This window comes from Loxodonta africana, chromosome 6 (genome assembly GCF_030014295.1).
Source record: "Loxodonta africana isolate mLoxAfr1 chromosome 6, mLoxAfr1.hap2, whole genome shotgun sequence".
In the NCBI taxonomy this organism is placed as follows: Eukaryota; Metazoa; Chordata; class Mammalia; order Proboscidea; family Elephantidae; genus Loxodonta; species Loxodonta africana.
In genome coordinates this window covers 37507014-37533283 of record NC_087347.1, presented here as the reverse complement: position 1 = coordinate 37533283, position 26270 = coordinate 37507014, and the positions used below count along the sequence as shown (strand labels likewise).

Genomic DNA, 26270 nt, shown 5'->3' with positions numbered 1-26270 from the left:
TTGGTTTCTCTATGCCTATCACATTCCCAGATGTCTGAAATGTAATTTGGGGTTTTACTCCAATCCTTTAAAATTATTTAGGTTACTACATCTTTAAAAGAAAATAAATTATAGTTGACTTTAGATTCAATTTGTAAAAATTATGTAGGTTTATCAAAATTCATTGCTATCCTTCCCAGCCATTATTTACTTTTTCCTAAGTCTTCCTCTTCCTCCTCCTCATTTCCACCAATTTGATTTTCTGATTTTTGCCTACTGGAGGTATTTAATTTAGAAAACATATTTTCTTTTCCATTATAGCTCTTCTATGTTTCAAGCTGTTTTTTTTTTTTTTATAATAGCTTACTCTATTCTTCTAGAGCATTTTTTGAAACTATGAATTAGATATTTAAAAAATATTCTTTCATTACTTATAGTAATTCCATTTTAAGAGGTGGTAACTCTTTTTTTTTTTTTTTTTTGCTCTTTTAAAGTTTCATAAATAAAGGTTTACCTTTGTAACGATGGAAGCCTTTCAAAGGCCCTGCAATTTTTTTTTTTTTTTACAGAGAATGAGATATGCTCGTTGAGTATTGGCTTAATGTCCTATGAGAAGAACAGTTCTGCCAAAGTCATAGAGAGGGTGTTCTAGCAGGTAGTGGTTACTGAAATCCAGCATCTTGCGAAGAGTAGGGAGGGAACTGGAGCACTGAGCTTCATGTCCGAACAGTCAAGTGGACTGCTGAGAAGTCAAGTTCTCTAGTTAGTAAGACATTGTATGTCTGGAGCAGACCTAGGACTCCCCATGTCATGACAGGTCTCTAATTGTTTGGACTAACTCTACCCTTTATGATCAAGCTATGACTTTATAATATTATAATGGCATGACAAGAAGATGGTAAGGCTGAGGTAGGATTCTATGAAGGCTCCACAGTGTCTAAAACAAGGTGAAACTACATAAATCATCAGGCGGAGACCCTATTCCCCTTTTTGCCTTCTCCAAAGCAGCTCTGCTTTTATCAGTTTTATCCAGTGGGCTTCTTGCTAAGTTTCTATTCGATTAAAAGGTTTAATTGCTATAATTTTTTGACTACTTTTAATCCAGACCTTCATTTTAAAGGATAGTAATCTGAGTCCTGATATCACAACACTAGTTGGTGATGGAGCCACACCAGAGCCTGTCTACTTCTTCTTAGGCCAGAGATCGCCTCCCTTTCAGAGTCACTATCTTACATTTACATACCTTGTGTAAGGAACTCAAGTTTCAAGGTAAACACATATATTGAGTAACATTTATATTTACTTGCTTTCAAACATTTTTTTTTTCTGTATCTATGTGTTCTAAAGTACCTGATAATGTGATACCAACATTGGCAATCAAAAATCCTTAAAAAGTACCAAAGCTTGTTTTCTATTCTTTACTCCTAGAGGGTTGCCTCTATGTTAGTCTGAATGAAGGTCTTCTAAGAGGATGAGAATAGCAGTTTTCATTGAGACATGATGCTTGGTATGTTTGCTGTAACTGTTATCTAAAATATAATGCCAACTCCGGCAACATTAATCAACACTGTGTAGAATGTCATTCAGGAGACGTCCTGCTTAGGAGATTGTAAATGAAACAGAAGATTAAGATCTGCAACTGGAAAAGCATGAATGTTTTAATCAAAGATAGAACAAACACATTTTAAAGACTGCCAGCACAGCAAGGGATCTATTTTGTGCCTTTTCTAGCCATTCTATCAGGAAGAGCTGTGTCACCCCTATTACACAGTATCATTTTTTTGTTGTCTTCACAGTACTCATTGATAACTAAAGCTGTTTTTTATTAATTTTGCCTCCCCTACCAGAATATAGGCATAGTGGTTAAGAGCTACAGCTGCTAACTGAAAGGTTGGCAGTTTGAATCCACCAGGTGCTCCCTGGAAACCCTAGGGGCAGTTCTACTATGTTCTATAGGGTTGCTATGAGTCATAATTCACTCTACTGCAACAGTTTTTTTTTTTTTTTAACCAGAATGTAAGTTTCAGGGAACCAAAGAAAATTTCTATTATGGGGGTACTGCCTTATTTTCATTTTTCTGCATTTTTTTCCTTCATCTCAGCCTATTTCTTTGTTCACTTTATTGCTAAGAAAGACTATGTGAAAAATCACAAATGCATTTTTTTTTAATAAAGATGAAGCATTTAATATGATGTTTAAGAAAAATGTGCTAAGTTAGACTGAAGCAATTTTCTCCCTTTGTACGGTGTTCGCTGGCTTCTGTGTTGCTTTTGTCATGGTTTCCGTATACTTTATTTAAACCTGTGTCATAAAAGCCGCATAATGAAAAGTCATCCATGAAATCCCTTAGTCTTTTATTGCAGTGTTCATAAAAGTTATGGCTTATGATTCTTTGTGGTGTCAGAGGCTGATCAACTATAGTATGAACTGAACGGTCGGTCACCTTTTCTTGGGGAAGAAGGACTCATGAGAAGTCAGTATTTGACACTGCAAGCCCAGCAGATGTTTATCATGTATGAAGAACAAATATCTCATGCTCAAATCATCAAACTAATACAGCAATCCCCCTTGGTTAAGCTATTAATGCATGCAAATACTTCTGTCTTAAGTCAAATGAACCAAAAAAAAAAAAAAAAAAGGAAGAGGCTAAACTTATCAAAACTTCCTGATTTTATAACTTGAAATGATAGCTTCTTTATGCCTTCAGTTTTTAGGAATAAAAGTTCTAGTGTTTTGAAAGAACAACCTCCCTGCAACTCCTTCCTCTCAGTGCCTCATCCCTTGAGAGTGGGTAGTGGTCAATGTGGTAAGAGACTCGGATACACCAGCCACTGCCTATTTTGGCCCCAGGAACTTCAGTCTCCTCCTCATCCTTTGATGAAAATTGGGCCAACCATCATCTTCAGACTTTTGGGAACAAATAACATCAATGTTCTTAGCCCATTTCACAGATGGACTAGATGGAGATGAAATGGACTTTTCTTGTTCACAAATCAACATTTCTCACATCTGTTTATCTCTCTCAACTTTTAATAGTATATTCTTATATATGTATTTAGTATGAGAAAAAAACAAAAAAACACTTCATTGTCATAGAAATAATGTCTCTGCATCCTTTTCTGATCACAGGATTTCCAGCAGCATTTGTTGCAGCCTGGGCTGTGGCACGAGCAACTCTAGCTGATGCAAGGTGAGTGAAAGAGAAGAGGTGGAGAAAGAGCTTCAGATTTTCTCCAGACTCAGACTCTCCTGTTTGGAATTAACACTTTTTACTGTCCTTAATTGCCCTTTAGGGATGTCATGTGGGAAATTACCTTGATGCAATGGTAGCCCCCAATATATCACCAGCAAGCTATCCCAGAGGCCGTAGAACAGAAAGATTCATTGACCAGAATAAGATGCTTGAACCCCATAGTTTAGGAAACCAATTTAAAACACATCGTGAGAAGCAAGGGGAAAGATATGGGTAAGTTAACACATTTAGGACAGGGTACAAGCAGGTGGAAGGACTACACTACCTAAGTCTTGTTGCGTGCAGTATTTACATGTCCTGACTTTCTCTCTCTGCCACATCAGCCTGCCCCACAGTGATGGTGTGGCTACAAAGGCCAGAGTTGGATTCAAGTAAGGGAGCCCACAGACAGAAGGTGCCCTGGGCCAATGACACCCACTTGCTCAATCAGAGGGATGCAGGGCCAAGTACACCTGGCCACTGCTATAACTTCCCATTTAGCCTGTTGAGGAGCTCTGGGTTTTATTCCTGTTTCTTGAACAAAGGACGTGTGGGAATGAGTGTCACCAATTTGTGGCTGAATTAAGACCTCAAGAATATTGAGTGCTTTAAATATTTTTGCCTCTTGTACGTTTAGTATATCATGAATTTAATATCAAGTTGCCATATCACTATGTATCTATGTTTGACACACATGTGCGACTTAATTAACTACTTATCTATACTTAATACAAACTATGAATTTCATCTAGTCTATTTGTTTTCTTGTCTTCCATAAAGAACTAAATAATTTCAGATGATGAAACAAACGCATATTAGAAGTGGAATCCATTGTTTTTCTTACTGAATCATTAGGATCTTCCAGGTAGCCCCATAGTGGCCCATTGGACAGAGTAGAACTGCCCTCTACAGCTTTCATGGAGGACCTGGTGGATTTGAACTGCTGACTTTTTGGTTAGCAGCCATAGCTCCTAACCACTATCCTACCAGAATTTCCTCCAGGTAGTCTAAAGTTAATTCAATGTAGCACTTAAGAGTACAGGTAACAACACTGGGTGGTGATAAAAAATCCTTTCTTTAGATTTAGACAGATCATCAGGCCTTTCTTCCTAGGTGCCTCTGGGTGAACTTGAACCTCCAATTTTTCCATTAGCAGCGAGCGTGTTAGGGACTCGTCTGGCAGACAGAAGGGTCTAAATGGTCACATAATGTGGAGGGGCTTGGGGTCAAACTTCTATCAGGGTGGTTCTGCCACTTCTTGGTCCTGTGACAGCAGATTTGTTATGTGAACCTCAGTTTCCTGGTCTATCAAATGCAGATAAAATCAATACCTCTCTTCATAGGCTTGTTGTAAAAATTAAATGAACTAGTGTATGTAAAGCACTTGATATAGGGGTTGGAATACACTGGTGCTAGAGATGGTATTAGTGGTTGTTGCCAACTCATGGCAACCTTATGTATAACAGAACAAAACGTTGCCTGGACTCGCACCACTTTCATGATCTTCATGGTATGTGTGAGTCCATTGTTTTGGCTACTGTGTCAATCCATGTCATTGACGGTTTCCTGTGTTATTACTGACCATCTACTTTACCAAACATGATGTCCTTTTCTAGCAGCTGATCTTTCCTGATGATGTGTCCAATGTAAGCAAGTTGAAGTCTCATCATCCTCACTTCTGAGGAGTATCCTGGTTGTATTTCTTCTAAGATGGATTTGTTTATTCTTTCGGCAGACCATGGTATAGTCAATATTCTATTCGAATGCATCAATTCTTCTTCTGTCTTCCTTTTTCATTGTCCAGCATGTGAGGCAATCGAAAAGATATTGACTTGGATTAGGTGCATCTTAGTCATTGTCATGGATTGAATTGTGTCCCCCCAAAATATCTGTCAATTTGGCTAGGCCATGATTCCCAGTATTGTGTGATTGTCCACCATTTTGTTATCTGATGTAATTTCCCTAAGTGTTGTAAATCCTACCTCTATGATGTTAATAAGGTGGGATTAGAGGCAGTTATGTTAATGAAGCAGGACTCAATTACAAGATTAGGTTGTGTCTTAAATCAATCTCTTTTGAGATATAAAAGAGGGAAGAGAGCAGAGAGACAGAGAGACCTCATTACCACCAAGAAAGAAGAAGTGTGCATCCTTTGGACCTGGGGTCTCTGTGCTGAGAAGCTCCTAGAGCAGGGGAGGATTTATAACAAGGACCTTCCTTCAGAGCCAACAGAGAAAGAAAGCCTTCCCCTGGAGCTGGCACCCTGAATCCGGACTTCTAGTCTCCTAGCCTGTGAGAGAATAAATTTCTCTTTGGTAAAGCCACCTACTTGTGGTATTTCTGTTGTAACAGCACTAGACAACTAAGACAGTCATCAAAGTGACATCTTTGGTTTTTAAAACTTCGAAGAGGTCTTTTGCAGCAGATTTTTCCAATGTAATACATCGTTGAACTTATTGACAACTGCTTCCATGGCCATTGATTGTTGATCCAAGTAAATGAAATTGTTGACAACTTAAATTTTTTAGTAAGTGCTCAATACTCATTAGCAGCTATTATTCTTTTGTTTCATTGATTTATACTTAGAAGTAATGACTGATTAAAAAACATTTTTATTTATTGCTATCACATGAAAAATCAGGACTCATCCTATATTGTGATTTTTTTCCCTGTCTCATTGATGAAGCCCTTGCCTCTGCTAAAGTTAGAGCTTAAAAATGAAATTGGAGAAGGTAGTGGGGGCCAGAATACAAACCCTTGAAATAGGCCACGTTAGGATGTTTGGTCCTTAACCTAGAAGAAAAAAGAAGCCGCTGGAATGGTTTCAGTGATGTGATATTGAGAGCAAATTTGCATTTATAAAGATCATTGCCAGCACATAGAAAACAAATTGGAGGAAAGTAATAATGAAAACAGTAGCTGTCATTCTTGAGTGCTGACCACGTGCTAGGTACTGTTCTAACAGCTTTGAAAACATTAATTGAACCTCATATCAACCCTATGAGACTGAGGCCTGAGAAGTTGTGCCTAAGATCGCACTGTCAGAAAGTAGAGGGAAGAAATTTGATCCGAGATAATCAGGCTCCAGAGGCCAAGCTCAAATACCACTCAGGCACTCAGTAAATACTTACGGATAGATTCGATGTTCTATTGAGATGAGTGGCATTTTCATTACCTATGAAGGAGAGTTGTAGAAGGGCTCCCTGAACGGTTACCACTGACAGCTGCACAGTCTTCAGTGGCTTTAACACACCTGGTAATTTAAGGGCGTGGTGTGTGATTTGTACACTGGGTGGTTGTTCCTGTGTCGAGCTAAAATCCGCTTTGCTACATCTACCTTTGTCCTTCTACCACTTGGTTCTAGTTCTTTCTTCTCTCTAAATCAGAAATAGCTTATCACCTAAAACTTTTTTTTTTTTTTAATTCAAGATTTATTTATTTCAGGAATAATTTAGAGTGTAAACATCTCTGGAAACATATCTTTTTAAAAATTTTTATTGTTGTAAATATATAAAGAACACAACATCTGCCAAATTCAACATTTTCACAGGTACAATTCAATAAAACCAATTTTATCAATCATTTTGTGCAACCAGCACCAATATCCGTTGCCAAATTTTCCATTCCCATAAATGAAAACTCTACATTGCCTAAACATTACTTTTTAACAGTTCACATTTTTTTGTTGAGTTATGAGCCCATTTGTATAGCCTGCAGACATAGTGTTGTCTACCAGCATACTTTTCTCATTCTTGTAATAAAATTAAATCTATCTGTATTTCATGGTGTTCAGGAAGGAAAACCATAACTATAAGTGCTCTAAGTACTAGGCTGCTAACCAAAAGGTTGGCAGTTTGAACCTAACCAGTGTCTCCGAGGGAGAAAAGACCTGCTGATCTACTCCCAGAAAGGTTAAAGCTTAGGAAACCCTATGGGGCAGTTCTACTCTGTCATACGGAGTCACTAGGAGCCTCAATCGACTTGACGGTACCTAACAACGTCAACAACAACAAACCTACTACTCCATTGCATAAAATCTTTCTTATCAAACTCCTATAGCATTTAGTATATATATTACATAATTAGCCCTTTTTTATATACCATAGTATTTCTTTTGAAATGCGTGTGTAAATATTTCATTTTTTTCAAAAATACTGTGAATTCCATATGGGCATGCGTGAAATCACCATAGAGAATGCTCCAATGCTTATGATCAATTCTTGTGGATCAGTTTGGCCATTTTACCCATCTGCTAAGCATCTATTGAGCAATGATAAAGTCTTATTAGGTGATGTGGTTACTCTTCCATCCATTAGCTGTGGCAGATCCTCTCAGCCTCAGTCTTCCCATCTGTAAAATGAGAATAAATTCTTGGCCACGACTAAGGCCATGACTAAGGGGTAGTTTTGAGAGTCAGGTGAGCACTCATTTATGAAAGGGCTTAATAATTCCAACTCTAGGCAAACAATTAGTATTATTACCTTCAGTGTGAGTACGACTTGATCAAGAAATCAATAATTTTTAAGATCCAATAAGTTATATATAAATGGAAAAAAAAATCTCCACAGCCTGTCTCCTAGTGTCCATTATAAATGTCTAACAGATTGTTAAGTCACTGTTTACCTCTGCCCGTTCTACACACCTCCGCAGTCAACTGCAGGCTGCCTGGTAAAGGCTTTTAATTGGCTCGGAAGGACTTCAGACAGAGTCCTCCAATTGTGTGTGTTTCTCTTTAGGGGCTACATGATGAATGGACACTGAAATGCTCATTTTCTATGTTATTTCTATTTTTTAGTAATAAAGAGCCAAAGGAAAAGGAGAAAGTGCCCTTTGCTCTCAGGGTCAAACATGATAAATAAAAAGGTGATGAAAAGTGAGGCAGTTTTAACTTAGATATCTAGTAATGCTGAGTGGTCTTTTATGTTAACAGAATAAAATTCAATATTAAATACTAAATTTAAGACTGTGTATACAATATAAGATAGTGTACATTTCATGATAGCAATTCCTTCTTGTTAGCTCCTCAGAGTATTTAACTTGAGCCTAGTTGCTTGTTTTTGAGTTGCTAGATATTTTCTGCAGAAGTTATTATTTTTAAAAATATTTTATTGGGTTTTGGGTGAAAGTTTACATAACAACTTGGGTACCCATTTAACAATTTCTATATCTACTGTTCAGTGACATTGTTTACATTTTCCACATTGTGTCAACATTCTCATTCTTTCCATTCTGGTTGTTTCATTTCCATTAATCTAGGTTTCTTGCCCCCCGTCCCCCTCCTTCTTATCTTTGCTTAAGGGTAAATGTTGACTGTTTGGTCTCATATAGATGATTTTTTAAAAAGGAATAATTTGAGTGATAATAGTTATTTTATGAACCAACCTGTTACTTAGCTGAAAGGTGACCTCCAGGAGTGGTTTCAGTTCAGAGTTTAAAGGGTATCTCAGGGTGATAGTCTTGGGGGTTCCTTTAGTCCCTACCAGTCCAGTAAGTCTGGCCTTTTTTTAAGAAGTTGAGTTTTGTTCTACAATTTTATCTCATTCTATTCGGCACCATCTAGTTCAGAACGGGTCAGTAGTGGTAGCCAGGTGCCATCTAGTTCTTCTAGTCTCAGGATAGATGAGGCTGTGGTTCCTGTAGGCAATTATTCGGTTCCCTTCTTTCTCTCTTGCCTCAGGCAAGGTGAGACCTTCAGAAGTTATTTTTTATGCTATGCATTGGTTTCTTGAACTGCTGCTTCTTATGACCAAGTTTGAGGTCACAATTATTGAAAAAAAATGCTTACCTGAGCACCTGAACTCTACAAAGAACCTGTCACTGTTCCTGAAAATGTGAACTCTATAGAGTTACTATCTTTAGGTGCAGTCTTGCTACTACTTGAGCCAAAGCTCCCCATTCATCAGCTTCTCTCAGTTCTAGAACTTGTTGGCTTTGCATCTTAACTTGCCTTCATTCGTTTATGCTATTTGGATCTGTTAACCATTGACGGCTAATGTTTTCTGCATTGTTATCATTACTGCTGTATTTATACATGGATATTGGAAATCTCAAAGAAAACTTGCAGTATCTGCTGCTTGACTTCCGGGAGAGAAATCGGTAAAGAGATGCTAAACAATGCTACCATAATTATATGCTGAGATGTGTGACTTTATAATGTAGATTCAGAATTATAGACATGATAGGTCCTATGGCATTTTCTGGACCAATCTTCTGATTTTAGAGATGAGTAAAATGAGGCCCAGAGACATCAGGTCACTTGCTCAAAGCCTTACAGCAAACTTGGCCTTGAGCACTGAAAGAAACCAAATATATGCAGACTGCTTTTTGTACTGAATTAGATAATTGGTTCTCGTATTTATATTGTGTTCTTCCTTGAAGATCACAAACTATCTCTTGAAACCTTAATAATCATGTCTTTTTCACTAAAAAAATAAGAAAGACAAGTTTTTTTTTTTAATTGTTTTTGAGGGCAAGACTCCATTTGGCACCTAGTGTATTGAAAATTATAACAGATGCTAAATATTGCTTTAAAATAGTTAAGTTTGATGAAGCAACTTCTCTGTGGTATTCAGTTTCTTCTGATTTGACGACAAAGGGTTTACTCACAATAAAATCTTGACTTCTACAATATATAATTAGGCGAGGATGTCACTTGATCCTTGATTTTGCATATAAGATAGAGCTCTGTTACTACTTATATAGCACTATTTCAAAATTACCTGATTCAATTTCTCATAAAATTCAACCTGTCTATAGATAGAAAGTTTTTGCGGGATTTCTTGGAGGAAATCTGACCTACCTGTAGTTTTATATCACAAAACTCAGATAGAGAGAGCAGAGTTTGAGCATCTCTAAAGGATGGATGCATCCCTATTCATGTCTCTTACATTTGAGACTCAACTTTTTCTGATCTAGACTTTCAAAGCTAGAACCTCGACCATGTGGAAATAAGCAGATTAGACCCAGTTGTAGAAGATATTCTAAACTCTATCAAATATACAAAGTAAGTCTCTCATAACTCTAAAATTCTATCAAGTGTATTATTTTACTAAAGGAGGCTAAGATAATCGAGTAGTGTAGCTTGGATAATTAAACTTACTTACAAACACAAAAATACCTTATTACCTTCTTTTCGGCCTGCTTCAAAGGAGTTATGTTATGGAGATGCTAATGAATAGAGAAACCCATAACTTCTTGCTATACTATTGTTTCACCATCCAGCAGGGATGGTGGGGCCTGCAATGGAAAGAACCAAGGAAAGATATCCTCTAACATTCCTAGGAAACATCTGGTTGGGTCTCAAGGCCAGCTCTGTCTGACTTCCTCTACTCCTCTAATCTACTGTGAGTTGTGGAGACAATCCCGTTTTTAGTCAATACAGTTTCCTCAATCTCTAGGAGAGCATGCATCTTCAGTTTGCCAGCCCTGGCTACAGAAAGTTCTGCTCCTTATTAGACCTCTGTGCCTCATGCTCCATCTTCCAGACCTGCATTTTCACTGACACTCATACTTGTATTTATTTTTAAATTTATTAAAAAAAATATGAACATAGGGTAGTTTCGGGGCCATTTGCACAAATACAGTTTGAGCCACGGCATTGAAGAATTAATGGAAAACAAGAATTAGTAGCATTTTCTTAAAAAGTCTAAAATCTTACTTGCTTCTCTTACACTAAAGGGCTAATTTGAAACTTCGACGTTGCAAACCATTGAAGTCAAGTGTTTCATATTTTTAGATATAACTGGTTTTGACCTACTCCCACATACAAGTGTTTTTTAGAGCTGGAATTGTATAACTGAGTCCCAGTGTGCTAGGAGACACCATGATGAAATGTCATCGTGGCAAAGAAAGAAGATTGTGAAGATATTACCAAAATGTCAAAAACCTAAAAGAAAATTTATGGAATCCAAGAGATTTGTAGCTCGTGAATCAATGTTCAATTTATATTCACACAATATATGCCATCTTCCTTAAAATGGAAACCTTTTTTAGGAGAGTGTGATACACATTCTACACAGCTGCAGTAACACTGTCTTTTGTCTTTCCTGTCTGGCTAAATAACGTGAAAAATAGATGCCGGTATACAGTGCTGGGAACTGTCTTAGATTTTCATGTTATTCAGGCTCCACATCCATTGACTTGGCAGATTTGAATTGACTTGACCAGAATTAGACTTTGGTGTAGGGAACTGATGAATTAACTGTGGTATAGAATGCATGCTACTAAAGTCTCTTGACACTTATGTGCAAAGACATACAAAATACACTGTTAAGGGAAAAAAGCAAGTTGCAGAACAGTGTATATGTTACATTTTTTCTAAGATAGGGGAAAATAATATGACATTTGTATTCGTATATGCATAAAGAAACACTGGAAAAGTATACAATAATGTAGTAAGAGAGGTTGCCTATGAGGTGACGGACAGGGACGGAGTTATATATAGGAATATCAGTAGGATTGATGTGTCTCAATGTATGTCTATTTATGTAGTTTGAATTTTTGAAATGAGAAGGTATTACAATTTAAAAAGATTATGTGTCAGAATTGACTCAACAGCTGTGGGTTAGTCATTAAATAGATATTGAAAATGTTTTACCTTCAGGAGTTATTTGAAATAGCTTTTTTAATCCTTAACTTGCTCATTAATAAAAAGTCAGAGTGGTCCTTGGAAGTGAGGATGGCGAGACTACATCTTATGTACTTCGGACATGTTATCAGGAGGGACTAGTCCCTGGAGATGGACATCATGCCTGGTAAAGTAGAGGGTTAGTGAAAAAGAGGAAGACCCTCAATGAGATGGATTGACACAGTAGCTGCAACCATGGGCTCAAACATAACAATGATTATGAGGCTGGCACAGGACCAGGCAGTGTTTCGTTCTGGTGCACGTAGGGTCGCTATGAGTCAGGGGTGACTCATCGGTGCCTAGAACAACAGCTTCTTGTTAAGTTTGTCATCTAGAATTAAAAAAGTTATTATATCCCTAAAATTTCTTTATATCATTTACTATTGCCACAAGCAGTGCTGGGCTTTATTCAAGGAGAAAGAAACAGAAGGCTTTAATTTAAAAAGCTTTAATTTAAAAAAATTGTCTAGAGGGATACATTCAAGTTTCTATGAAACTATTTTTAATCAACTTTGTGCTATTTATTATAGTGTAAGACCTTTACTAGTACAGGGCAGATTGAGTGAGGTTAAGTTAAATTTATTTTGAATTCAATTCAAGTCAATTTAATTCAACAAATATTTATTGAGTCTCTACATGCCATGTACTGTTACGGATACTTATAATACATCAAAGAACAAAAACAATGATCCCTGCCTGTGTAGGCCTTACTTTCAAGTTGGGGCAGGAGGGAAGCAGAAAATAAATATAACAATTATAACAACTTTTTAAAATTAAAGGTGAAATCATGAATCTCATACAACTATGAAATGAACACGTGTCAAAGATTCTTTAACCCATTAATTAATGAGAGAACCGGTAAGATGTTATAACCCGTTCAAAGGCGAAATCAAAGGACCACATGTTTATAAGTGAGAGGGCTTTCTCTATCAAGTTGTAATTATTATGTCTCATTCCAGTGAAAATAAAAATAAGGTATCAATTGTGCTACATTTAGAAGACTGTAATATTTTTTGATTCTGGAAATGTGGTTTTGACTTTTGTCAATATAAAAATTATTCACGAGTATTTGTAACACTCTACTTATCCCAAGGGCTAGCTAATTGTATGGAAACAAGGACGCATTACACATTTTTTTTCACTAGCTTGAGTGTTTGAAGTTTTTTTTTTTTTTTGCTATTTGTTTCTTAATCAGAAGCTTACAGGTGGTATGTCTGGTAAAACTTAAAATGCTATTTAATTTTAAGTTTTAAAAAAATTAAAAACTGCCCATTTGTTTTGCCAGTTTATTAATGAAAGTTCTTTTTCGTGTCACAGGTGCTGGGAACTTAGTGCTGGAGACATCAAGTGGATTTATCAAGCTCCAATCCTAGCAGCGATAGGGGTAAGTTTAAAAGCTTGCTTAGTTAAAAAAAAAAAAAAAAAGAATAAGTAAATCACTCTGAAAACCCAGAGAAAGTAGTTTATCTATCACTTTGTTCTGCAACAGTTTTGGGAGACTCTATATACAGCAATAACTGTTGAGAAAGTCTGTGTCATCGATAGATCCTTACTTCTGGCTGACACTAAGAGACCCACGCAGAAAGCACTTGCCTTTTAAGGAGCTAGCAGTCAGGGACCAGACATCTAGAATATTTGTATGCTCTGGCAGTTGGAAGTTCCTAAAACTCTTTCCCCTTTTTATCCATTATATTTCCACTTTAACATTCTGATGGCCTGGCAGTAGGTCAGGATGGAGGAGGCAGAGAGAAAATAGCAGAGAGGTAGAATTACTGAGCCAGAAGATTGGATTCCAAGGACACTGATTATTTTACTTAGAATTAAAAAGACCACAGCTTTATGAGCAAGATTGGGTTTCAGAAAAAATAAGACATTTAGTATCTACTTTGGGAGTTGTTGCTGTTTTGTGTGCCATTGAGTCGATTTTGACTCATGCTTGACCCTATGTGACAGAGTAGACAGCCCCGCAGGGTTCCCTACACTGTAGTCTTTATGGAAGCAGATCGCCAGGTCTTTTCTTCTATGGAGCCACTGGACGGATTCAAACTGTCAACCTGTTAGTAGCCAAGTGCTTAACTGTTGCACTACCAGGGCTCCTTTCTTTGGCAGTAGGTGGACATTAATAATAAATTAAAACCATGAGCAAAGAAGGTAGTGATTCATGGGGGGAGTCATCCATTTATTTGTCAACATAGGCTGGGAGGGTGTACTAGAGCATTTCGGTGTTTCTGAGCCAAGTGTGTGTGTGGAACAGTGTCAGGACTGAGGCTGTAAAGGGGGCAGGCACCAGACCCTGAAGGGACTCATCCCCTTCACTAAAGAATTGAGACCTAATCTTACAAGTAGTGGCAATCAAGGGGTTTCACTTTGGAGAGTGATAGGATCAGGTTTTTTTTATAAGAAAGATCCATTGATAGCAATGGAAGGATGGGTTGGATCACTTGAGACTGGCAACAGGACAACCAGGTGACACTGGGTGTCTGCTGGGTGAGGGTCTCAGTCATAGCAATGGTGTGTGGACAGGGAGTAGGTCTGAGAGAAGGTAGGAGGTAAAGGAGATCAAGAAATGAGATTTGAAATTTTGTATGCTTCTTCTTTACAATGGGAATGCATTTTACTCATTTCCATGACCGGGTCCCTTCTAACTCCTGCCTTCTTGTATGATGTCACCTTCCTCCTCACGTATGCTGCCTCATCTTCACACTATAGCCTTCTCTCAGTTCCTTGAACTTGTTTCCCACCTCAGGGACTTTGCATATGTTGTTCTGTGTGCCAGGCATTCAGTTCTCCCTGATAATCACCTGCCTAACCTCTACTCTTCCTTCAGGCCTCAGGTTAAAAGGTAACCTTCTCAGACAGGACTTCTCTAAACACCTTGCCAAAAAAAAAAAACAACAAAACCCAACCTATTATCTAAAAATGTCTCAATAAAGTAATAAAACGTCTGATTTGTGAGTTTTGAAACAAGCAGATCTGAGTTCCTGGACAACAATAATGCGAACATTGTAAGTGACTGCTCAGCCCTCAAAGGCCTCCAGGGATAAGTCTAGCTTCCTGTACTCTACAGTCTCTGCACTTGTGGACGCCTCAGGCTGCCATCATGAGACCTCAGGCTGTACAGAGGCTTTCTTCTGAGCAGAGAATGCTCTTCTCAAGACCCCTTAATTTACCTTTTTGCCGAACCCATAAAGCCTATTGTGCCATTTGTGTGATTCCTTTATGAAAGGCTGTTAACGTATCTACCAAAATGACTTAATTGTCATCCTTTGTGGGTAGGATTAAAGGTTGTACTTAGCCTGTTATTAAACTTCTTAGTATTACCTCCATTTTTTCGAAATTAGAAGGCTTTACCTTGTAATCAAGAAATGGGTATTTAGATTTTGAAAAAGTTATTAAGCTCTTAATTTTGTAATTTTCCAGGTAAACTTTTCCATGAATCATCTTCTATTAAAACATGAGGTGAGCAAAGTGTAATACAATGCTTTTATTTTCACTTTCTTGCTTCCCACGGAAGTCCTGTTTCTGAATTCAGTAAATATTTGGTTAAAAAGAAACCTGCTTCCGAATTGCATGCCGTGGCCATCCTTGACTTGCCAGCCAAACCCAGGCAGGCAGTAAGTCACCCGTTGCCGAGGAGTCGACTCAGACCCATAGTGACCCTATAGGTAGGCAGTAGGACCTGCATTTACATGTGAGGGTTTCTTCCCTTTGGGCCTGTGTGAAAATGTAAAGAGAAGGACAGCTCTGGAAACACCGGGGCATGATCTTCCTGTGCGTCAAATTTCACACGTATGTGGACACCGTGTAAAGGATGCAGGGATTCTGCACTCTCTTGTGACTGAGGCCAAAGGTATCACAGAAGAGCACAGACGCTGGGCTCGGCTGCCTGGGTTAGAATCCCAGGTATACCTTTTCTAGAGTGTGTGTGCTGAAATTTTATTGTGCACGCTGGCCTTGGGCGAATTATTTAAACTTAGGGTCCACTTTGCCTTCTGTAAAATGAGGGTAATAATAAATGTCATCAATGATACAAGTTAATAATTGGACTGCATTTGGAACAGTGGCTGGCACATAGCACTATAAGTATTAACTATTATTATTTTTCATGTGTAAGAAGGCTTTTATTTTTCCTTTAGAATAGATGGCCAGTATAAGTATTATCACTCGCTATGCTCAGGCCACATTGTTTTCCTTCCAATTCCTTGACCTTGCCCGACACTGCCTTTCCTGTCCATTCCACATGCCGTTCCATCCCACTGGATGGCCGGGATGGCCTCCTTCTGCTCCATACTTTAAGTGTCATTTCTTCATCGTGACCTTGGTAATGCTGCCCATCTAAATTAGGTCACCTATTATAAGACCCTCAACGAGATGGACTGACACAGTGGCTGCAACATGGGCTCAAGCATAGTAATGATTGTGAGGATGGCGCAGGACCAGTTAGTATTTTGTTTTGTTGTATATAGGGTTACTATGAGTCGGAACCAACTTGATGGCATCTAACAACAACATCGTAACCTCCAGGAGTTTGTGGGTGGTGCAAATGGTTGACACACTTGGTTGCTAATTTAAAGGTTGACAATTCGAGTCCTCTCAGAGGCTCCTCAGAAGAAAGGCCTAGCGATCTACTTCCAAAAAATCAGCCACTGAAAACCCTATGGAGCACAGCTCTACTCTGACACACATGGAGTCACCATGAGTTGGAAACAACTTGATGGCAACTGTTGTGGTTTGGTATTATAACCCACAGACACAGTTAAGTTTTTCCTTGTTAACATTTATTACAAACAATTTATAATGTTTCTGATTGTTGAATCTCTGTCTTCTACATTAAACTGCAAGGCTTGTGTGGACAAGAACCACATTCTTCCTAAATTTCTGTCTTTCTAGAGCCTAGCAATGATCCTGGCACATAGTGCCAATAAATATTTGTTTAAAAAATAAAGCATGCATACAAAGTAGATATTCTGGGAGAACTGGCAAGAGGGGAGAGGAGAAAGAAAATCACAAAACAAGTCTAATTACAGACTTTCTGAGTCCATTTCAAACCATCTTTTCACCTTAGAGAGAAACTAAAGCACTTTTAGATAAAGGTCACGGGCCAGTGTGAGAAAGCAAAGACTATAACCCCTGTTTTTTAATCATTGGCTCAATGTCCTTTTTATTTGCATTCTAAAACATGTCAAACTCGCCCTTGAATTTGGGGGAGAAATATCTTTACATTTTTATGGCTACATTTATATTTTCTGCATATGTTAACCTTAGAATATAAGGTTTGTTTGTTTTCTAGTCTTACATTGCATGAAGCAGGGTCTTTTGCAAATAGATGTGACAATATATATTATCACAAAATTATTTGCCCAGGGTTTTAAATCTAAATTGGGTCCTTCACTTTATTTTTGCTTTGGATTTTACAATAGTATAAATTCTAATAGTTGGATATTATATGTCTGGAAGTAAAATCTGAAGGGATTTCTAAGGGATCTATGTGACAAATGAAATTTAAGATGGTAAAGGAGTTTGTAAAGGATGAGCGTTCGTAGTTCTAAGTTGAAGAAGTCATATCAAGGGGACTGAATTTTAGGGATAAACAGATTTCACTACAAATATGGATTTTGGAATTGTAGGAACTAAGATTGAATGGAGCACTGTTGTTTTCCATGTTTATTCACGTGTTGAAATTTTCTGTATGAGAACTGGAGTCAATGGAAAACTTAATTTTTGTTCTGAAAATTAGTGTCTCCAAATGCAACAAATCGTTATTCACCTGCAATTATTTGATGTTGATTTGAGGGTGATTTTTAACTTCTGCTATGTAACGTGAATACATGAGAAGAGTATCTCCTGATCGACAACAGCGTGAAGCATTGTTTTGGTCCGGGGCCTTCCAAAGCATCAGTAGAGGGAGCAGGGGTGCTTGGCCAGAGGGACAGGAGAAGCAGCAGGCAGGGCTTTATGGCCTGGCAGAGGTGGTAATGGTGAAGTGGGCAGATGCAATAAGTTCCTTGAGACATGAGGACCTGCATCCTCACTGGTGTTGACCAAGAGAGGCTGTAACAGTGAACAAGAAAAAAACCACAGACTCCATTGGGAGATTGCACAGACTTGCTCATGAGGACTTATGAGATGACCCCTGAGGATGCCAGTAATATGGGGTGGAGAACAACTGAAACTTTCAATGAATGCATTTCCAATGTACCTCGAATTCACTAAGGTTTTCATTTTGGGGGCTGTTTTATCATTGCATTCAATCAACATTTTTTGGAAATTATGGATGTTCTCATTAACATAAAAGGGCAGACCCACAGATCTACCATAAGGTGTTGATTATGTATTCAATCCATTAGTCCCAACAATTAAAGTAGTTCTGCTCTGTGCCCACATGATTGTAAATGCAGTTAGAGACCAAAATCCTGTGGCAAGGGGTGGACCCAAAAAGTTTATATTATTATTTAGATTATCATCAAAATGAAAACATCAAATTTAAAAATTCCCACAAAGATCTCATGGACCCCTAAGAACATATTTGTACACTTGTGTTTGAGGAGAACTGTCTTGGATGAAGTGCTAAGTGCTTAACTTTGGAAAAAGACCAGAATGTGAATCCTGGCTCCACTACATATTATCTGTTTGACCTTCGGCAAGTTAACTTACCCTCTTCTGTATAATGGGAAATATTGTACTTCATTCACACATATGAGTAGTATCTAAAGTTCTTAGTATACTGCCTATCACATAGTAAGTGCTCAATAAATTTTAGCTATTAATATAAGTATTATTTTGCCTTACTTACAATTCTTTGGATGGAAATAAGTGAAATGGACTCTTGCTAATGTAAGCAAAAAGAGATACTTTTGCTGGGATTATGGAGGAGCCCACAGGACCAAACAGAGTGGTGAAGAACTAGGTTGAGGGAGGACAGGAGCCATGCAGCTACAGAGGGTCTGTCTCATTGTCAGGTACTGCTCAAAGGTCTTATTGGACTCTGCCCCTGGAAAGCATTCTTACCAGTTCCACTATTTTTGTCATTGTTCATTATTTTTCAGGCAGGAAGTTTTGGCCCTAATGGGGCCATGTGCCACCTCTAAACCAATCAATGTGGCCAGAGGAATCCAAATTTTTAAGTGCGTGTTGTTAGTTGTAGTTGAGTTGATTCCGACTCATGGCGACCCCATGTGTCAGAATAGAACTGCTGTTAAGGCATGTTGAGGCTGTGACCTTTTGGAAGCGTATTGCCAGGCCTGCTTCCGAGGTGCCTCCAGGTGGGTTTGAACCACCAACCTTTTGGCTAGTAGTGACTCGCTTAACTGTTTGTGCCCTCAGGGACTCCTTTTAAGTGTATTGTAAAAAACCAAAAAAAAACCAAACCTATTGCCATCAAGCTGATTCTGACTCATAGCAACCCTATAGGACACAGTACAACTGCCTCATTGGGTTTCCAAGGAGCGGCTGGTGGATTTGAATTGCTGACCTTTTTGGTTAGCAGCCACAGCACGCCGTAGCTCTTAACCAATGCGCCACCAGGACTCCATATTGTTGTATAGTCCTATCTAATCGACTCTGATATCAATTATGACATTTTGAAGGTTCCTAGACTTCTATGAGAGATATCATACTTTTGCTGTAAAGAAGGAGGCAGGAATTAATGAATTGCACTAAAATGGGAACAAACAAACAAGACTGGCTCCTGCTAAGGTTAGCAGCAAAGGGACATCAGTGCTGCAGCAGCTGGTGGCCATGGGCAATCTGATGGCAATCAATAGCTTTTTCCTGTTTGGTAGTGGTAAACCTCACACATTCCATTCATATAAATCCACTCCCTTTGGACTGTCATAACGCTTCAAAATATTTTCCTCCACAATGTGTTGCTTTTTCTTAGGTGAATTGAGAAATGAATGTGCAGTAAGGAGAACTTGATTTTTTTGTTAAGGGACAAGGTGAATGTCATCAACAAAAAAGCTAATATGCAGCCAATTTAGTGGAATATGTTTTAATATCGAAGGATAGAAATTTCTTCCTGATTCATTTTTCTTCTAGTGCACACATCTAAGTGATGTTTATATGATGGGAGTAATGAAATGGAAAATACCAAGCCCAGCAAAAGAAACTGAAATTGAAAATCAGGGCTGATCATTCATTAAGACATTAGAATTTATAAGCTTGCTTTTCTGCAGGCAGTAGTTTGTTTTCTGGCAATGCCTCAAAAGTAAGCCAGAGAATCAAAAAGAAGGGTCAAGTTGGGAAGTGATTTGGAGTATCTTTCCTGACGTTAATCTGACACAATTGCTGAGATTTTTAAACTTAAATGAGTTTACAGAGAACTCTGAGTTTATGAGTTGCATTATTTATATTAATGGGTGTCTTAGTTATCTAGTGCTGCTATAACATAAATACAAGTGAATGGCTTTAACAAACAGAAGCTCATTTTCTGACAGTTTAGGAGGCAGAAGTCTCAATTCAGGGTGCCAGGTCTAGGGGAAGGATTCCTTGCTGTGTTGGCTCTGGAGGAAGGTCCTTGTCTTTTTGAGCTTCTGTTCCCGGGTGATCTTCAAGTGGCTTGGCACTTCTGTTCCCTCTGCTCCACTCCTTTCACTTGCTTATCTCCTTTATATCTCAAAAGAGGTTAACTCAAGACACACCTTACATTAATCTTTCCTCATTAACATGACAAAGACAATCCATTCCCAAATGGGATCATAACCACAGGCATAGAGGTTAGGATTTATAACACATATTTTTGGAGGACACAATTCAATCCATAACATTAGATATAGGAAAATATGAGGTAATAGTTATTATTTCTGTATTTGTCACTGACATTGTACTATTGATTTATGAAAAATTTGACTTCACACATATGTGAAGTAATATCAAAGTAAACTGATTCTCAAGGATTATACGTTTCCAAAGGAATTATAGTGGTTCTGTTTGTTTGCCATTTCTTTCTTTCTTTTTTATTTAAATCTGGCTATCCTCTTACCCTGATTAAAACTCTCCCAGAGCTGCACTCTGTCTTAGGCTTATTGCAAGTCTTTTTTAATTTTTATTTATTTTATAATTCCCCATTTCTCTCTCCCTCAGGCCCCTAATAACCACTAATCTACTTTGTCTCTATGCATTTGCCTCTTCTAGATACGTCATATAAGTGGAACCATACAATATTTGTCATTTTGTGTCTGGCTTATTTCACTGAGTATGTTTTCAAGGTTCAGACATGTCATAGCATGTATCAGAACTTCATTTCTCTTTATGGGTGAATAATACTCAATTGTATGTATATATGTGTATACACATATGTGTGTGTATATATATATATACATGTATTTTTTTATATATATATATATATATATACATACATACATGCACACCACATTTTGTTTATCCTTTCACATGTTGATGGGCACTTGAGTTGTTTCCACCTCTTGGCTATTTTGAATAATGCCACAATGAACATTGGTGTGCAAGTATAGTTTGACTCCTTGCTTTCAATTCTTTTGGGTATATGCCTAGGAGTGTAATTGCTGGATCGTATGGTAATTTAGAGACCATCTCAATAGTAGATTTGACATATTGAACACCAATGACTGAAGACCAGACAAGTTGTGGGATGACATCAAGGACATCATACAAAAACAAAGAAAAAGGTCATTAAAAAGACAAGAAAGAAAGAAAAGACCAAAATGGATGTCAGAAGAGACTCTGAAACTTGCTCTCTGATGTAGAGTAGCTAAAGCAAATGGAAGAAACGATGAAGTAAAAGAGCTGAATAGAAGATTTCAAAGGGTGGCTCAAGAAGACAAAGTAAAGTATTATAATGAAATGTGCAAAGACCTGGAGATAGAAAACCAAAAGGGAAGAACACGCTCAGAATTTCTCAAACTAAAAGAACTGAAGAAAAAAATCAAGCCCAGCGTGGGAATTTTGAAGGATTCTGTGGACAAAATATTGAACAACGCAGGAAGCATCAAAAGAAGGTGGAAGGAATACACAGAGTCACAGTACCGAAAAGAATTGGTTGATGTTCAACCATTTCAGGAGGTAGCATATGATCAAGAACTGATGGTATTAAAGGAAGAAGCCCAAGCTGCACTGAAGAAGGCATTGGTGAAAAACAGGACTCCAAGAATTGACAGACTATCAGCTGAGATGTTTCAACAAATGGATGTAGTGTTGGAGGTGCTCACTTGTCACCAAGAAATTTGGAAGACAGCTATCTGGCCAACTGACTGAAAGCCATCTGTACTTGTGCCCATTCTAGAGAAAAGTGATCCAACAGAATGCAGAAATCATCGAGTAATATCATTAATATCACATGCAAGTAAAATTCAAGCTGGATTCAGAAGAGGACGTGGAATGAACGATATCATTGCTGATGTCAGATGGATCTTGGCTGAAAGCAGAGAATATCAGAAAAGTGTTTACCTATGTTTTATCAGCTATGCAAAGGCATTTCACTATGTGGATCATAGCAAATTATGGATAACATTGCAAAGAATGGGAATTCTGGATTACTTTATTGTGTTCATGAGGAACCTGCACATAGACCAAGAGGCAGCCATTTGAATAGAATAAAGGATACTGTGTGGTTTAAAATCAGAAAAGTGTGCATCAGGGTTGTATCATTTAACCATACTTATTCAATCTGTATGCTGAGCAAATAATCCAAGAAGATGAACTATATGAAGAAAAATGGGGCATCAGGATTGGAGGGTGACTCATTAACAACCTTCCATATGCAGATGACGCAACCTTGCTTGTTGAAAGTGAAGAGGACTCAAAGCAGTTACTGATGAAGATCAAAGACTACAGCCTTTTGTATGGATTACACCTCAACAATGACATGGATTGACACAGTCGCTGCAACAATGGCCTCAAGCATAACAATGATTTGGAGGGTGGAGCAGTACTGGGCAGTGTTTTGTTATCCATGATAACTTCAATATTTTCTCCATTTATCATGATTTCATTTTACTTAGATCCACAATCAACACCCATGGAAGCAGCAGTCAAGAAATAAAATGACATATTGCATTGGGCAAATCTACTGTAAAGGACTACTTTATTTATTTATAATTTTTATTGTGCTTTAAGTGAAAGTTTACAAATAAAGCCACTCACACAAGAACCCATAATCACCTTGCTACATACTCCCAATTACTCTCCCCCTAATGAGACAGCCCACTCTTTCCTTCTGCTCTCTCTTTTCCTGTCCATTTTGCCAGCTTCTAACCCCCTCCACCCTCTCATCTCCCCTCCAGGCAGGAGATACCAACATAGTCTCAAGTGTCCACCTGATCCAAGAAGCTCACTCCTCACCAGCATCCCTTTCCAACCCATTGCCCAGTCCAATCCATGTCTGAAGAGTTGGCTTCCGGAATGGTTCCTGTCCTGGGCTAACAGAAGGTCTGGGGGCCGTGACCACCAGGGTCCTTCCAGTCTCAGTCAGACCATTAAGTCTGGTCTTATGAGAATTTGGGGTCTGCATCCCACTGCTCTCCTGCTCCCTCAGGGGTTCTCTGTTGTGTTCCCTGTCAGGGCAGTCATCGGTTGTAGCCGGGCACCATCTAGTTCTTCTGGTCTCAGGATGATATAGCCTCTGATTCATGTGGCCTTTTCTGTCTCTTGGGCTCGTAATCACCTTGTGTCCTTGGTGTTCTTCATTCTCCTCTGATCCAGGTGTGTTGAGACCAATTGATGCATCTTAGATGGCTGCTTGTTAGCATTAAAGACCCTAGATGCCACTCTTCAAAGTGGGATGCAGAATGTTTTAATAGATTTTATTATGTCAATTGACATAGATGTCCCCTGAAACCGTGGTCCCCAGACCCCTGCCCCTGCTACGCTGGCCTTTGAAACACTGAGTTCATTCAGGAAACTTCTTTGCTTTTGGTTTAGTCCAATTGTGTGCTGTCTTTTCCTTCACCTAAAGTAGCTCTTATCTAATTAGTGAATGCCCCTCTCCTACCCTCCCTCCCGCTCTCGTAACCACAAAAGAGTGTTTTCTTCTCAGTTTGAACTATTTCTCAAATTCTTATAATAATGGTCTTATACACTATTTGTCCTTTTGCAACTAATTTCACTCTGTAGAGTACTACTTTAAAGTGTTAAAAAACAAAGATGTCACTTTGAGGACTAAGGTGCACCTGACCCAAGCCATGGTATTTTCAATCTTCTCATATGCATGTGAAAACTGAACAACGAATGAACAAGACCAAAGAAGAATTGATGCTTTGAATTATGGTGTTGGTGAAAAATATTGAATATACCATGAACTGCCAGAAGAATGAACAAATCTGTCTTGGAAGAAGTATAGCCAGAATGCTCCTTAGAAGCAAGGATGGCAAGGCTTCACCTCACATACTTTGGACATATTATCAGAAGGAACCAGTCCCTGGAAAAAGACATTGTACTTGGTAAAGTAGAGGGTCAGCAAAAAAACAAAGGAAGACCCTTAATGAAATAGATTGACACAGTGGCTGTAACAATGGGCTCAAAGATAGCAAGGATTGAAGGACCAGACAGTATTTCGATCCATTGTGAGTAGGGTTACTATGAGTCAGAACTGATTCAAGGGCACCTAGCAACATAATTCTATCTTTGCCTTTTTGAGAAACCGCCAGACTGTTCCCCACCACTGCTGCACCATTTTACATGCCCACCAGCAAACATCAGTGTTTCAGTTCCTTCATATCCTTGCCACCATTTGTAAACTGGGGACAATAATGCGATTATCTCATAGAGTTGTTGTGAAGACTAAGAGTCAATTCATGTAAAACACTTAGAGTAGTAAGCAGTCAATAATTCTTAGTTTCTAATTAACCTATAGCCTGTATTTTCCTAAATTATTTTAAGAACACAAGGTAAATATTTTTCACAGCTTTACTGAGGTCTAATTGACATGCAATAACTGCATATATTTAAAGTGTACAATTTGGTAAGTTTTGGCGTACATATTCACTTGTGAAATCATCTCCCCTCACCCCCCAATTTGTGCCCCTGGGTAATTCCTTTCTCCCACCTTTTCCCCATCACCAACCACTGATCTGCATGCTGTCACTGCAAAATAACTGACAATTTCTAGAGATTTATATAAGTGGAATTAAATAATATGTACTCTTTCTTTTCTGGCTTTGTTCACTCAGAATAATTATTTGGAAATTCACTCAACTATTGTCTCTTGTATTAATATATGTGTACCTGTGCGTCTGTAATTTGTTTACCTATCTTTTAAGGCAGCAAGTTTTACTCACTCTTAGTTTTTTCCCTAATTCTTTTCATAATCTACTTGGTTACCATTAAATTCCCCTTCCCAGTTATTAAGCTGGTGGACTGGTTGGTGTATCGCATCTAATCAAATTTCTGGGGCTTTGCAGTATTTATTTAGTGTTATCTGTTGACCCGAGGACAGAGTCCCTGGTCCTGGGTATTTTACTATGGGTGGAGCTTAAGGTTGGCCCATCTAAGCCATTTAAGCCTTTTCCAGGAACGGGGAAAGACAAGTGACAACCGCAGGTGGCTTTGCCACCTTCAGCTCCTTTCCACTTCAGATGTCACACAGTACTTAACACAGCATCACTCGCCTCACTCGCCACTATCTTCACCCGTAGCTGCATTGGATTGTCAGGGACTCTAGTCTCAGGGAGAGAGGAACTAATGGGGGTGAAATAAGTTTGGCCATTCAGAAAGTAGCACTTGTGGGATAAATGAGCAGCTTCTCACCCTGTTATTAACAGATATTTTGTGTTTGTGAGCTAGGTTTGTACTGGGTTAGTATGGATGGAAATTCTCTACCTTCATGTTTTGTATTTCTCTTATCATCCTGGACAGAAGGTGTAACACAGTGGTTAAGAATGCTCAGTATGGTATCACACAGACCTGGTTCAAATTCCAGCTGATAGCTGGGTAGTGTAGGTCAAGTCAGTTTGAGCTGAGTTTCTCCATCCATAATAAAAATGTCTGCCCCATACTGATGTGAGGATTTAAATTAGGGAGTGCTCAATAAATGGCAACTATTATTAGCCCGGAAAGTTTATCCCTCCTTTTTTACCAGCTCACAGCACACCTCTGTCCCTTCCCTCATGTATGGGGCTAAAGAAAAGCCCCCCGTTTTTTTTGAAATTATTGAGAAGTGTCTGCAGGATAGTCAATGGTAGGATGGCAAAGAGGGCAATGGGGCTAAGGACTGATGCAGAGGATCAGCTGGTCTGGGGAGCAAATCACCCTGTGAAAGATATTTTCCAAATTCCAGAAAAGATTGAGGACTCTGCAAGACAAGTTATCCCCAGGAATGCAGAACTTGATGGATCCTCTCTTCTGGTCTCTGCTCAGCCTTGACGCAATGCCCACTCTTCACAACCCACATTTCATTTGTTCTTAAGTACTAGCACTTTCTGGACTGCCGACCTGAATGAGAGGACCCAATGGGCTCAGGCT

The 26270-nt window shown here is 38.5% G+C and overlaps 1 protein-coding gene across 1 annotated transcript in view; it reads left to right on the top strand.

Moving 5' to 3' along the window:
• PTH2R (parathyroid hormone 2 receptor) overlaps nt 1-26270 on the top strand; it is an 85008-nt gene that overhangs the window by 48843 nt on the left and 9895 nt on the right. Inside the window, exons 8-9 of the mRNA XM_003405919.4 lie at nt 3109-3169; nt 13155-13221. Of these exons, the coding sequence (XP_003405967.1) occupies nt 3109-3169; nt 13155-13221 (128 nt within the window). The remainder of the gene's footprint in view (nt 1-3108; nt 3170-13154; nt 13222-26270) is intronic.